The sequence below is a fragment of the Danio rerio genome, chromosome 11 (genome assembly GCF_049306965.1).
Source record: "Danio rerio strain Tuebingen ecotype United States chromosome 11, GRCz12tu, whole genome shotgun sequence".
NCBI classification, from domain to species: domain Eukaryota; kingdom Metazoa; phylum Chordata; class Actinopteri; order Cypriniformes; family Danionidae; genus Danio; species Danio rerio.
Window position 1 is genome coordinate 24,670,708 of NC_133186.1, and position 15,829 is coordinate 24,686,536.

The 15,829-nt window shown below is 35.4% G+C and overlaps 1 protein-coding gene across 38 annotated transcripts in view; it reads left to right on the top strand.

Moving 5' to 3' along the window:
- ppfia4 (PTPRF interacting protein alpha 4) overlaps positions 1-15,829 on the top strand; it is a 205,733-nt gene that overhangs the window by 185,953 nt on the left and 3,951 nt on the right. For 12 of the 38 annotated variants that reach the window (XM_009305991.5, XM_009305993.5, XM_009305992.5 and 9 more), the window contains 9 exons: positions 171-371; positions 3,581-3,643; positions 4,745-4,771; positions 5,699-5,874; positions 6,903-7,000; positions 10,451-10,626; positions 10,716-10,784; positions 12,875-13,055; positions 13,302-13,397. In XM_009305991.5, the coding sequence (XP_009304266.1) occupies positions 171-371; positions 3,581-3,643; positions 4,745-4,771; positions 5,699-5,874; positions 6,903-7,000; positions 10,451-10,626; positions 10,716-10,784; positions 12,875-13,055; positions 13,302-13,363 (1,053 nt within the window). In that variant the 3' untranslated portion in view covers positions 13,364-13,397. 38 annotated transcript variants of the gene reach the window in all.

A 15,829-nucleotide genomic window follows, 5' to 3' on the forward strand; every position in this document is an offset into this window, starting at 1 on the left:
ACAAACACACAATCCTCCATCTCTCCCTCCCACTGTGCAGTAATGAGCACCATGATTATAATCACACTAATCACAGCGGCCATGCGGATGACAATAATTATCAGAATCACTGTGATGATGGAGATAGCGGAGAGATGCATGTTGACGCTCTTCTCTCTGACGTCCTCCAGCTGTGGGTGGGAATGCCAGCTTGGTACGTGGCAGCGTGTCGTGCCAATGTGAAGAGCGGTGCCATCATGTCTGCGCTGTCGGACACGGAGATTCAGCGCGAAATCGGCATCAGTAACCCACTGCACCGGCTGAAGCTCAGGCTCGCGATACAGGAGATGGTGTCACTGACCAGCCCGTCTGCTCCTCTCACCTCACGCACAGTAAGAATCATATTCATTTAAAACAAACACGGGTCAAATGTTAGTCAAACAGTATTTTATTTTATTTTATTTATCGTTATCATTATTACATTTATTTTATAAATAAGTTATTTTTAATATAAATTATTTATATTTAGGGATTCACAATATTTCAACCGCCATATTCTTATCGGCTGATAAATGCTATTTTTAATGTTATTGTTATCCGTCCAATGTCAAAGATAGGCCGATATCTTTAAGCCAATAGATTACGTAACGCCCCATTCACACGGGGCTTCAGCGTCAATGCTTTACTGAAGGCATGTCTGAAGTTGGGGCTGAAGCAATCGTCATAGAAGCGTCAGCCAATGAAATTCAGTCAGCAATAGACCACTGTCTAGCAGGTGTATTTGCATACAGCGATCTGATTGGCTGATGCTTCCGTTGGCGCTTAAAAAGTTGAGCTGGTCCCAACTTCTGCAGCGAGCAAGGCCTCTGAAGTGGCGCCGACGGATCCACAATGCAGTTTGGCAATGCTTGTCGTCACCCATTCAAAGTGAATGGGAAGCGTTGACGCTGACGCCCCGTGTGAATGGGGCGTTTTAGTACAGAACTGCCTGCCTAGTTCATGAGTGGGTCGAACTTGTCCATTGCACTATATTGAAGCTTACCTTACATTTTTTGTTGCTACAAAGTGTGTCCTTTCCTTGTGTGGTATTGCTGTACGTTAATGTTTTAGTAAGTAACCCTGTTCCTTATCATTGAGGATATGCTTGTTAGAGTGTCAATGTGTATTTTGGTTTAAATTGCCCCATGCACACATGCTAAACAACTTGTTGGGTTGTTTGTAATCTAAAATGATTATTTATAATTGTCAACGCGTTGCTTGTCATGTGTTGTTGATGTTAGATTGTATTCAGTTCGATCGGCATATTTAGAATGATTATAATAACCCCAAAATATCAGCACGCACACACATAATGAGCCTTCACAGCACCCTAAACAGCAGCAGGGGAGACAAGTGTCAGTCACTGAATCCAGCATAGCAATTTATAACTGTCCTCCACATTCTGTCTTTATATTATGCACTGTGTTTGTCATAAAGTCGTCTGTGCTCAATACTCAGGTGTTGTATCAAAGTTTGACTCCAAGGGCAAATCTGACTTTACTTCATGTACACTAGCATTACAATTTGCCTGCAGTTGAAGTTTCAAACTCACAACGGTTTAACATAAACCTTTCATCAATCATTTTTCCCTGCAATTGACAAGAACGAACACTAAAGTGTTGTCTTATTGACAAGCAACACCTACATTTCCAAAAAATCTAAAACACCAAATGGGAAGAATTTCTGCTGCATTTTTTAAATAATAATACTATCTGTATTCAGCTTTTCGTTTGTACAGTGGCTCTGAATTGTCAATACACCTGTCAATACGCTTTTTAGGACATTACATATTTCTACACATGTACATTATTGTAACTCCTTTTATTCAAGAACGTTTGAACTGATTTCAGTTCTTAGTTTTTTCATTTTTATTTTATTTAGAATTTATTTATTTTACTAATTAAATTTTGTTATTTAAACTTTTTTTATGCAACAGTCAAGTTGCATGCTAATTTGTTTTGTGAAAAAAATGAAATTATGTATTTTTGGCATAGTGATTTATGTGAAATCGTAAATATAGGTCTATATAATCACCTTGCATTTTTAAAAGTATTGCTTTTTTGCTTTGAGTAGGCTATTCGGTTCATAAGATCAGTTAAAACTTTTATAAATTTTTAAAAATAAAATCAGTTGTTCACTGTATAAAACTATAACATAACAGTAATAACATTATAACATTTATATTTATCGGCTGTAGTATATCGGTTATCGGCCTCCAAATCTTAAGAGTTATTGGTTATCGATATTGGCCAAAAAAAAAATAAAAAATTGGCGCATCCCTAATTGTATAATATTTTGTATAAAAATTTTATTTTATGTTAAATTTAATAATTAATAATTGTTTAACAGTTCTGTGTAAAAGAATAAAGTATCATTGTTATAAATTTTTTATTTTATTTTTTTATTTATTTTAAGAAAATTGTTTATGTACTAAAAATGTTTCATGATTTTTGTAAATATATTGATATTAGCTAGTTCAGTCATAAACAATTGCATTAAAACACTATAATGTTTGCTAAAAATAAACTTCAAAATATAATAGAATAAAATAGTATTATTAAATATTTATTTGTATATTCATTCATTCATTCATTTTTTTTTCGGCTTAGTCCCTTTAGTAATCTGGGGTCGCCACAGTGGAATAAACCACCAACTTATCGAGCACGTTTTATGCAACAGATGCCCTTCAAGCTGCAACCCATCACTGGGAAACATCCATACACACTCATTCACACACATACACTACAATTTAGCTTACCCAATTCACCTATTCCAAATGTCTTTGGACTTGTGGGGAAAACCGGAGCACCCAGAGGAAAACAAACCCGAACACGGGGAGAACATGCAAACTCCACACAGAAATGCCAACTCGTACCAGCAACTTTCTTGCTGTGAGGCGAATGTGCTACCCACTGCTCCACCGTGCAGCCCAAAAAATAATTATTAATAAGCATTTTCTTTACATACATATACATACTCTATACTAGTATTTAGATCAAAACACTTCTACATTTAAAAAAGGGTAAACAATAATTCAAAATATGTAATTTACAACTAAAGAAGAGTAAAAATATTTAAAAAATATAATTGCGAACGCGAACATGGGGAGAACATGCAAACTCCACACAGAAACGCCAACTGACCCAGCCGAGGCTGGAACCAGTGTCCTTCCTGCTGTGAGGCAATTGTGCAACCCACTGCGCCACCGTGCTGCCCCTTATTTGTATATATTCTATGTATTATTTCTTTTGATGTATTTATTTAATATAATTTTATATACTTAATATTTGCTTTAGATTTTTTTGTTTGTTTAATATTTATTTTAATCATCATTGAATTTTTAAAGACTATATAATTTTACTTATAGTCTTTTATTTTTCATTCAAACACTGCTCTTTCTTTAAAAGTGATTAAAATACACCTGTTACATAAATAGAAAACAGTAACACAGTTCCTGATGCTTTTAGTAACCAAGCTGCCAACAGTCATACAGTGTATGTTTATGAGGACCTTGCCGTTTGTGATCATTTATGTATGTGTGTGTATCTTTTTCTCCGTGCAGTCTTCCGGAAATGTGTGGGTGACTCACGAGGAGATGGAAAACATGGCAACCTCTACCAAAATGGTTAGTCCATCTGGGTGACTCCCTCGTGCCTGCGGTGCCATGCATATGCCACGCTTCCGCAGCCCTCACAACCCCCAGCCTGCTGCCCCGATCCACCCCAACCCCTCTGCCCTGCAAACCACCAACGAGTGCGCTTCGTAAAGCCTCTGCATGCTTCTGTGTCACTGCTGTCCTGTCGCTTTGCATAACCATTAAGTACTGTTTTTAAAGTCTCCCTGAAATCATAGTTTACATTTCTAACGTTGTTGACATAAATAAATAAATAAATAAATAAATGAATAAATAAATAAATAAATAAATAAATAAATAAACAAAAAGTCTTCAGGTTATCTGTAAGCTAGCATGCTCCAAAATAGTGACAAGATTCCCATTTGGAAGACATAAGCATATTATAGCAGCCTATGGGATGCTCAGTGGGTTCAGGTTTAGTACATCCAAGATGGTAGTTAAGTAATGCATTTAGTGTGTATGCTTTAGTAAAAAGATTGGTCATTTAATCTTGTTTTGAATTGAGAAAGTGTGTCTGAGCCTCGGTCATTATCAGGAAGGCTATTCCAGGAGTTTAGGAGTCGTATATGAGAATGCTTAATCTTTTTTAGTGGACTTTGCTGTTCTGTGCACTACAAAAAGCCTTGAGTTTTGAGATCTTAATAAAGTGGGTTGAATAATATATGCGAGTCACCTTAGACAGCAAAATGTTTCAATTATATCATAAATGCTTCCATTTAAAGCTGGAAAACTTGCTATTTTTATAGACACTGCTATTGCAAAGTTTGCTGTAATGAGTTTGATGTTTTTAGCTCACTGACTCTTGCTGACAGAGGTGTGATATAAACAAAATTATATTAGCTATTAAAAAAAGAGAAGGGGCTATACTATACCTAATGTTTCAATTTTAAATTATTTCACACATTGAACAAGCATTTCAGGGGAACTTTAACTAGATTTGCAGTACGTGTTACCTATTAACGATGAGCTCAGATGTTGTTGTCTGGTGTTCAATTGATCTCCTCTGCTTTTGCTGCACTCATTGAGTTCTTTAACTGTAGAAGAGCATTGCTAACACTCTCTGTCTCATTGCCCAAACATGCTGACTCAAAGGACAATGAGGAGGGAAGCTGGGCTCAGGTGAGAGGAATGACCAACTCAGAGCCTGCCACTGACCTCTTACACCTGGTTTAACTTTAGTTCAGCCTAAATGTTCATATTGAGAGTTGTCCATTAACTTCCATATGAATTTAAAATTCCTTTTTGTCATACTGAAATGTATTGTAAGAAGTTCTATACTATTTGTATTATATGTGTAAGTGACACAAAGACTTTGTTGAAATTTGTAATTATGATGACATGAAATTTTATATTATTATTAATATGCTATTTCACGTGTCAAAAATACATGCATACATAAATACGTACAAACATATATACATTTTATTTAGTAAATTTCTGTCACAATTTTATCTACATTTTTGTTTTTTTATGAATAATATGTATTACTAATTAATAATAATAGTATTATATTACTAAAATTTTAATAAATAGTTTTAGCATCTTTATAATCAAACTATTTTTAAATATTGTATGATTAAAATATTGCTATATATTTACTACAAGTTTACTTAATTCATATTTTATAGAAATTTTAAATAAAATTGACTAATAATAAATGGTTTAAATATGTGCATAAATAATCTATATAATATATATTAAATAAATAGTATAAAAATTAAAAATATATAATATTTATATAAACTTTTTGTCAATTTAAATAAATACATAAATACAAAACAATTCAAACATTGTATATATTTTTGTAATTATTTACAAGTATTATTTAAAAATATAAATTTTTATATTATTATAACTCTTTATAATTTATATATTTATATTTATATAATTTCTATGTAGTACATAAACTTTTTCTGTAAAGGTATATTTTATACACATTTTATATTATCTATTATAAAACTTATTTATTGACTATTTAATATTTTAAAGCTGTGTATGATGCAGATGTCAGATGCACAGTGAACTGTTGTCTCTCTTGTATCTCAGACACTGGCGTATGGAGACATGAACCATGAGTGGATTGGGAATGAGTGGCTGCCGAGTCTCGGTCTTCCTCAGTATCGCAGCTACTTCATGGAGTGTTTAGTGGATGCTCGAATGCTGGACCACCTCACCAAGAAAGACCTGCGCACACACCTAAAGATGGTGGACAGCTTCCATCGGTAAACTCATTTTACAGGGGACATGTTTGTTTACTCACTGTAGCAGCTGGAGATTTCTAATGTGTGACCAGAAAAAAAATTACAAATGTTCTGTTATTGTACCGAACAGAAGAGTTTCCATAGACTCCAGATATATGAACTACTCAGGACTACTGAGAAGTTTAATTTTAGAAGGAAATGTGCCAAATTTGTCTGTAAAATGTTATATATATGGCAAAATATGATTTACTCTGAACTGCTTCACTAATGAAGGTCAGTTTAACTTTCCGAAGGAGGCACCGAAGGAGGCACCAATACTAGGGACTCATTCTGGAGAAGCATCTTTTTACCAGCGTTCCTATGACAGGACATTTCTGCTTTTCCAGTTAGCATGTGTTATGAACTGTGTATGAGCACATATCCACAGAATTGAATATGGAACTAATTTTAAAATATTTTTCGGTATTCATCCCCAGTCAAAATTAGCACTGTGTTCTAACTTCATATTCGAAACAAGCACAGTATGTCACTTAATAATTTGAGAACTTTTCCAAATGCCTTCTCTGAATGTGCTCGTTAGCATTCTGTATGGCTTTTGTGGCTAAAATTACCATTGACTGTATTCACTGATGACAGTTTTATCCTGAAACTTATCTTTTCTCTAAAAACTAGAGAATTGTGCTAAAAAGTTATTAATATAATGTTTATTAGTTATTACTGGCATTTTTGTTATGTGGAATTCAATTGTTTTATTGTTACCAGAGTGCCAGATTGGAGTGTAAAGGCTCTGTTCTCTTCTTAAAAGCAGCAGCTCATTTGCATTTAAAGGCACACATACAACAACAATGCTAATTTGCGCTCACACAAGTAGGGTCAAACTTGACCTGCAATAATAAATGATCTTAAGCTGAAATTCACAAATACATTCTGGGGTGCAGCAGAGATTTATTTACATCTTATTAAAAGTGTCAATACTGTATGTTCTTTAAAAAAAAAAACACACACACTTTAAACATGACCTACAATACTACATTCATTATGTCTTACAGGGCTAGTTTGCACTATGGCATCATGTGCTTGAAAAGGCTAAACTATGACCGGAAGGAGCTGGAGCGAAGGAGAGAGGATTTCCAGCATGATATCAAAGGTATGAATAATTTGTGAAGGAAAGAGCACTATCTAGTGGTCATTGCTGTAATTGACAGGTTGCTGACAAGAATGTGTGAGGACTGAGGAGAGGTCAACAGCTGAGCTTTTTAGTGTCAAATCCATTTAAAGGGACGGCGCCCGGCTGAACTTCAGCATCACACATGAACTTGACACAGCTGTCACAGCTTTTTAAAATCTTTCATCTTTAGCGCTAAAGACACACGCACCAACTGCTTGACACACACACACACACACACACACACACACACTTAAGCAAATTACACACAGGATTGTACAAACAGAAAGCAGAAGAGCCAGCTGTGCAAAATGATCACACTGCACTTCTAATGTTACTTAAATACTGATATTTACAGTACTGTTGTAAACACAACCAGTGTTTGCTGCATTAATGTTTACTGCCTGGGATAGAGGTGGTCTGAGCAAAATCATTTACAGTATACACTACCGGCCAAAAGTTTGGGGTCGGTACAATTTTTAAATGTTTTAAAATAAGCTTATGCTCACCAAGGCTGCATTTATTTAATCAAAAAAACTGTACAAATAATACGATAATGAATTTTTTATTGCACTATAAAATAACTGTTTAAATGTAGTTTATAATTTAATTTAATCATTTATTCCAGTGATTTTAAAGATTAATTTTCAGCCTTAATACTCTAGTCTTCAGAGTCACATGATTCTTTATAAATTACTCTAATTTATATTATTATTATTAATAATAATAATAATATTGTTGTTGTTATTATTATGAATGGTAATAGTAATAAAAGGATTAATAACTAGAGCAATAATTTAATTTAAAACTACATTAAAGAAAACAGTTATTAAAAATGTATATAAATATTTAACAATTTAACTTTTTTTTTTAAAATTTATTAAATGCCGTCTTGATAAACAGAATAATTTTCTTTAAAGAAAAAAAAAACTGAGCCCAAACTTTTGACTGGTTGTGTATATATACAATATTTACACACTACCAGACAAGAGTTAGTAATTAAGTTTTGTTATTTTTTTTATAAAGTATCTGTCAAGTTCAGGTAAAGGGAAGGACGAGGACTAATGAGTATTATTTAATTGTAAAAAATAAAACAAAAAGGAAGAAAAACTAGGCTGGCAGGGATCAGGGCTGGACAGACAGGACAAAGTGATAATCGATAATAAACTTACAAAGAACAGCAGACATGAGGAGAAAATAAGCAGAAATAATTAACACAAACAGATGAACAAAATGAACTAATAATTGGTTAACAAGGAGGGTGGGACTACTAGACAATAGACGGGAGAGCAAATGACTAAGGAAACATCACAAGCCACGTGCTCACATAAAAGGGGGCTAAGAAACATGCAACCAATGAGAGAACTCATTAACCGCGTGTAAAACACTAAATCAGGCGGTGCATGTAAATATTAACCACATGCTAAAAACAGAAGACTGAATGCAAGACGTAAGTACACGATAAATAAAAGCTCACTGTGCACTCACACATGCAACGTGCATGTTTCATCCCAACGCCAACCAAAACCAATTAGACTGAGACTCTGGGAATAAAACACGATGCAGCAGACAGAGCAAACACAAACACCAGGACGAGAGCACCCAGACCTTGTGTGCCCGCACCGAGCGGGAACGCACAAGACCCGATCGCAGTCGAGAGGGCGCTCATACAAAAGACACACAATGACAGAAAGTGAGTACTCAGTCCTAGGAAACTCAAGCCGAGCACAACATACAAGACATGACAGAACTAGTATCTGGACTCTGCAACCAAAACAAGAATTAACAAGACCGTAGTGGCAGAATCCTGAATGTATCTTAATCTTTTAGAAAGCAGCTAAATATTTATATAGTAAAAAATTATTATTATTATTATCATTATTATTTTATCATTATTATTATTAATCACAAAATTAAAGTTTTAAACAGAAACATAATAACAATCCAAAATAACAACATTTCTTTTAATTAAATAACCTCATATTTAAAGAAATTGTAATGATTGTTATAAAATTATTGTATAAGAAATAATACTTATGCTGCATTATCAAGTCTAATCAATATTTTACAAATCATTGATCCAAATATTTTTACATTTTATAATATAACATATGTATAAATATGAATATTGTTCATTATGAATAGCAGTGTTTAATGAAATTGAGAAAACATAGGATTTATGTACTTTTAAAAGATCATCTTCAAAAATGTTGAATTATTAAATATTCTTTTATACTTGTTCATATGTAAAATTTTATATAAACATAGATAGCTGTAACCACAGAGAGAGACGAGGGAAAACGGAGTGAGGATCCTTATGCAGCTTTTATTCTGAATCATGGTCAGACAGGCAATGGTCAATAACAGGGGCAAACAGGTACAAACAAGGCAATCCGGAGGCGTCGTCAGGTAACAGGCAGATGGGACAAACAATAAAACAATAAAACAAAGCAAGGGTCAGAACACGTGGAAACTTATACCACGAAACGCTTTGTAATGTTTCCAAAAGCAGTATAACAAGACTCAGCAATGATGTGTGTGTATGTGTGTGTGTGTGTGTATGTGTGTGTGTGTTTTGTGTGTGTGTGTGTGTGTGTGTGTGTGTGTGTGTGTGTGTGTGTGTGTGTGTGTGTGTGTGTGTGTGTGTGTGTGTGTGTGTGTGTGTGTGTGTGTGTGTGTGTGTGTGTGTGTGTGTGTGTGTGTGTGTGCTGTTTAAATAGAGTTGTAATCAGCTTTCGACAATCCTCCGGCTGTGTGTTTGCAATCAGTCAGGATCAGAAACCGGTGTGAGTGTGTGTGTGTGGTACATGACTGGAACTTGTAGTCCATTTACCGGCGGATTTTTAGTCCTTATAATGATCTGCCAGGATTAGATATCTGGTTATTATGACAATAGCATTAACAGAGCACTTTTTTTGCTTTATTGATTGATTGATTTATATATTTATTTATTTATTTATGTATATTCACCATCAATAATATTAATAATAATTCCTTACATTTATATGGTGCTTGTCTGCACACTCAAAGTGCTTTATACATTTTTACAACCCTAATCTTTACGAGAAGTACCATGGGATTTTTAATAACCCAGAGAGTCAGGACCTCAGTTTAACATCTCATCCCATGTGTTAACATCAGCTTTCCAATGAGGTCTCCAATCCAGGTATTGACTGGGCGCAGTGGACGACCATGTGAGAGTTGCAGAGAGCTAGCTGCCGGCTTTGTTCAGCATTAGAAGCTTTGACTAAATATAATTATACTTGTAGTTATCTTTATGTTGTATGTCTTATAAAAAAGCTGTATCCAGTCAAGTACTGTACTGACTGACTGCCTACTTGACTGTAGCTGAGTCTGTTTACTGTAATACTGCTGAACAGCTCTGAGTCTCTCAAAGGTAATAGCAAACACATGTACTGCTGTTTCTGTCAGACACGCTGGTATGGACCAATGATCAGGTGATGCAGTGGATTCAGAACATTGGGCTGAAGGAGTACAGTAATAACCTGCTGGAAAGTGGCGTTCATGGAGCCCTCGTTGCCCTCGATGAGACCTTTGACTTCAGCAGTTTGGCCCTTATTCTTCAGATCCCCATGCAGAACACACAGGTGAGGGCCAGTGCACAGCTCCATACAGTACCTTCCTACCAACAGATGTGATGGTGGATCAGTCTTTTGAAATCCATTCTGTCTTCCAGGCCAGACAGATACTGGAGAGGGAGTTCAATAATCTCCTAGCACTGGGAACTGACCGGCGCCTGGAAGAGGTAAGAGAAGTTTCTCTATAAGTATATAATTGAAATTCAAAATTCATGGAATGGTCATCAGATGTAGATGCTGTAAATGCACTGCAGTCTGTTTAGGTTTGTTTTACAAAACGGCCCGAAGCAAGTCACTAAAATTTGTATATATAATGATAGGATGTTAAATTGAGCAATGATTAATGTGTAAACTGTAGAGCAGAGCTGCTAATGTACAAATATGTATAGACTTTGTTTTCTGACACTGTTTAACTGTTACTTTTATCAGTACTGCTTGAATGAAGTGGTCAGGTTAATTATTATTCCAAGGCATTAAATCTGTGTGATAGAGAAGGGAATTTGATTTGTATTTGTGCATATATATGCAAATATATCCCCAAATAAGAAAAAGTTGGGACAGTATGGAAAAGCAAATAAAATTCAGGACTTGTGTAATGTGTGCAGAAAGTGGTTTTGCATTGTCTTGTTTAAAATATGAATGGGTGTCCCTGCAAAAGAAGGCAGCAAATTGTGCTCCAAAATCTCTATGTACTTTTCAGCAATAAAGGTGCCATTCTTGCAATGTTTTTGAGATGATGGTCTGCTGATTTACTGACTGCTTTGACATGACTATTGAAACCTAGATCTGACTCCAGAGTCACACAAAGATTCTTGACTTTGTTTTTTGTTGTTTTACCCTTAGTGCCGAGGTACGCATTTACCTTGAGAACCTCATCTCTGTTCCCAAATGCAATGACTTCAGTTTTCTCTATATTTAACTGAAGAAAGTTTTGGCACATCCAACTGTTCATTTCATCAATGCATTGGCGGAGGGTGTCAATGGGGCTGTAGTCATTGGGCTGTAAGGCTAGGTAGATCTGAATGTCATCAGCATAGCTGTGGTAGGAGATTTAATTCTATCTCATTAGTTGGCTCAGAGGGAGCATATAAAGGTTGGACAGGAGAGGTGCTAGAATTGAGCCTTGTGGCACTCCACATGTCATGAGTGTCCACCTCGACCTATGGTCACCTACTGACATATTAACCTCTCCCTTGATAGTATGATCTGAACCATTTGAGGACTGTCCCAGACAGCCCAACCCAGTTTTCCAGCCTATCCAGAAGTATGCTGTGATCGACAGTGTCAAATGCAGCACTGAGATCGAGCAGTACCAGCACTGTTAGTTTACCTGAATCTGTATTTACATGGATATCATTGATTATCTTTACAAGAGCGCTCTCTGTACTGTGATGTGCTCTGAAACCAGATTGAAAATTGTCTAAATACCCCTTGAAGTTTAAGGACGTGTTAACCTGGTTAAAAACAACTTTTTCAATGATTTTGCCAATGAAAGGGAGATTTGAGATTGGCCTGTAATTGCTCAACAGGATGTTATCCAGGTTATATAACTGCAGTTTTAAGTTAGTTTGGAAAACTCCCTAAGAAAAGTGAAGCATTTACTACTTTTAGGAGATCCATTTCTAAGGTAAACAGTTTTGAAGAATGATGTGGGGAGCGTGTCAAGATTGCAGGTTGATGTTTTCGTAACTTGTGTAATCGTGCAATTTATCATTTTAAGCTTTGTTTCTTCCGAGCTTATCTGAGTTCTGTTGCATGGTTGTGCTACATTGATTTATTTAACCACAACTGTTTATTAACAACTGTTTATTAAGTTAATGGTTTGATGCTGATTAGAACTTGAAGTGGCGATGAGGGTGCACAATATTCTGAGAAGGTCTTTATAAAGTCTTAAAAAGATATTGAATTTACCTTTAGGATTCCTGCATATTCCCTGATTCCCTGTGCTAAGGTTTTAGGGCTTATAAATGGGAGAATTCCAAACAAAATTATTTTTGTATTATTAAATGTATTAAATTTTAATTGTTTCTTTTATAGAGCAAGTGAAAATCTTCTTTAATCTGGCCATGTATAAGTCTAAAATTTCATTCATTATGGTCTTTAAAATGCTTAAATTTAACTGTGTGAAACATACAGAAACCCTGATTTATATTATTGCCCTGTAACACTCATTTTCTACTGCCAACTTCCAATTAGTATGGATGGTCAAAAGAACAATATCTGAACCCCGTTATTATGGTGTCATCCTTTTTCACAGTGCGATGACAAGTCTTTCCGAAGGTCTCCATCGTGGCGCAAACGCTTCAGGCCAAGGGATGGCCAGGGTTTGGGTATGATGCCAGGCTCCTTTGAGACCCTCCCTGCTGGATTCCGGCTCAACACCATGTCCATTCCCCACTCCATGACTGCTGTGTCCAAAAAACAGCTGCAACCAGAAGGTACAGTGGGGGAACAGGAGGGTTACAAGGGTGAAATGAGTTCAGCGCTGCCGTTAGCATGTACTAACAATAATTGGTGCCTTGCTAACTTTTTCTTCTTTACAGTGTATCTTACAACACTAATTGTGAAATAAGTGCATATTGATTTAAGCATGCTAATTGGAGTAACTAATGTGAATGGCATGGGTCGGATGATTCGGTTTGTGTCACTGCATGTTTTCTGCTCTCTATGTGTCTGTGGTTCAGCAGCCGGTCCCCCGGCCCCGCAGAGACTAGACCCCTCAGCTGTCAGGACTTACTCCTGCTAACTGCTTTTACTAATCACTGCACTCATACTAACAGGTAAGACCTTCACTGCTGCCTCTGCACTCTTTTTGAGTGGTTGACTCCAAAATACTGTATAAAAGAGAGTTTGTTCAAAATAAATGAGTATTTGCTGTTAATCCTACATTTAATAAAAGAGTTACCTTTGAAAAACTAAACATTGTTACTTTTTACTTTTAAAACGCTTTACTTTGATATAGAAGTAAAAAAGAATCAAATATTTGTGTCACCAATTAACAGCAATCTTCAGGGTGAACTGTCCTTTTAAAGGGTCTAAAGGAGTCATCATTTGAAGAGCCCCTATTATGCACTAAAAAGGTCTTAGGTTTTAGGGGTCTCCAACAACAGGCTAATATGCATGCAAGGTCAAAAAACGACAAACAGCAGGGGCTTATATTCTCAGAAATGCATTTAAATCAGTAAAGGACGAAGCACGCGCTGCGTTTTTAACGAGGTTTTGGATGCGATATGTGAATAGCCCCATAAAAATGTAACCTGAGAGATACAGTACAAGCACTGATCTATCATAGATAAGTGATTACAAGCCGTGTTGGGCGATAACAAGTTACAACACAAAATTAAACACATTTTTTTCAAACTAAAAAAAAACCGAATTGACCATTTTAATCATACTTACAGGTTATGTAGAAAGGAGAAACACTTACAGGATCTGAAGGAAGAAGAAATTGGTCCATATAAACTGTGTAAGAGTTACTGGCAAAGTCCCATACATTAATAGTCTTTGGTGATCGTTCCTTTATTAACGAATGGCTGGTGAATCCCGCGTTGCAGCATAGGCTATTGTATTAATCATCAGAAAATTGACAGGAATAAAAGGTATACTGTTGTATTGTTGTGAAAATGAACTTTAAATCTTTACTCCCAGCAGCCACATCACTGGCCATCTCAGTGCAAGTAATCTTCTCATCATGATCAATCCTATGATCCCTTGTGCTTCGCTACTGTTTGAAGATAAAGGTGTAGTTCATATATGGGGATGCCGCGTATCGACTTCGACTTCGATATGGCCAGGCAAAAGATCCAAACACAGAATGATTCATTAGTTTGACTCTAAGTTGACTCTTTCATTAAAGAATCAATAGTTTTAAACACGGTGCACTTTCAAATTTAAACCTCAGCTGGATGTTTTTTATTCACTTAGTGCTGTGTTACCCATAATAGGGGCTCCTTAAAGTGGATCAAACCCTTTCATTAAAGTTGTCCTAAAACTGTTCAACGTTTTTGATCCTTTTTAAATGTATACTATTGTGTATGTGTGAAAATATTGTATTTTAAAAGTTACTTAGTTTTATTGTCAATGTGTGAACAGCTTATAATAAAACTAATAAATGAGAACTTTTTTTCTTTTCTTTGTTTTGTCTTTTGGTTAATGTAACAATTGCTAAACAGCCAGTCTTTGACCTAAAATAAAAAAAAGAATAACTTTATGCATTACATTTTGTTATCATACCGCCCTCTTTCATATTTTTAAATTTATGATTTATTTAGCATTTTTACATTTTACATTTTTGCAAACATATCAAACAACCCTTAAAGAAATATTAAAAAAACATGAATAAATAAATGAAAATGATAGTAAAATAAACTAAACTAAATGAGGTGCAGATGTCTACATTTATGCAACGATTTCTCAATGTTACAATTTGAGTAATGAAAGATTACAAACTGATGTATTATTATATGTCAAGAGCAAGTAAGGGTGATCAGTTTACATCCAGCTGGAGAGTTTTAACATAAGATAAAAAGGGCTTCTAATTTTTAACAAACAATCTGTTATGTCTTTGAAGGGAGTATCTAATCTTCTCTAGTTTCACAAAATACAAAACATCTTTCAGCCACCTCGCATGTATTGTGGCTGGGGGCTCTTCCAGTTTAATAAAATCACACGCCTAGCAAGCAAAGTAAGAAAGTTCATAATGTTTAAAAAGTAAGTGGGTAATGTATAATTATCAGGCATCACACAAAACAGGCCAATAATAGGTGATGGAACTATATCTATTGAAGTGCATATATTGAATGGCATAAAGAGAGAGAAATACTGAACCACAGAATAAGGAAAGCACTGAATATGTCCAGAACATATGGGTTAAATACTGAATGACACCCATCACACTTCGGATCAATAGTTGGTGGATTTGTGCGAGCCTACATTGACCAGTGTACTCAGTGAATGTCTTTACACTGAATAAGGCACTGATGTGCGCATATACAGTAGATGAGGAATGAACCCAGTTCAAAGTTGCTTTCCATGTGTCTTGTTCAATTTCTGTTTCAGCTGGCGCGGAGACTGTCAATTGGAAAGGACTGTAAATTGGCAAAAATACTGATTCACTTAGAGATTAAAACTTTACTGCTCACTTCAAGACATAAAATATTGTCAACCTCAGAAAGAGGTGGGACATCAAGAAAAATTGGGAAGTGTTTGCAAA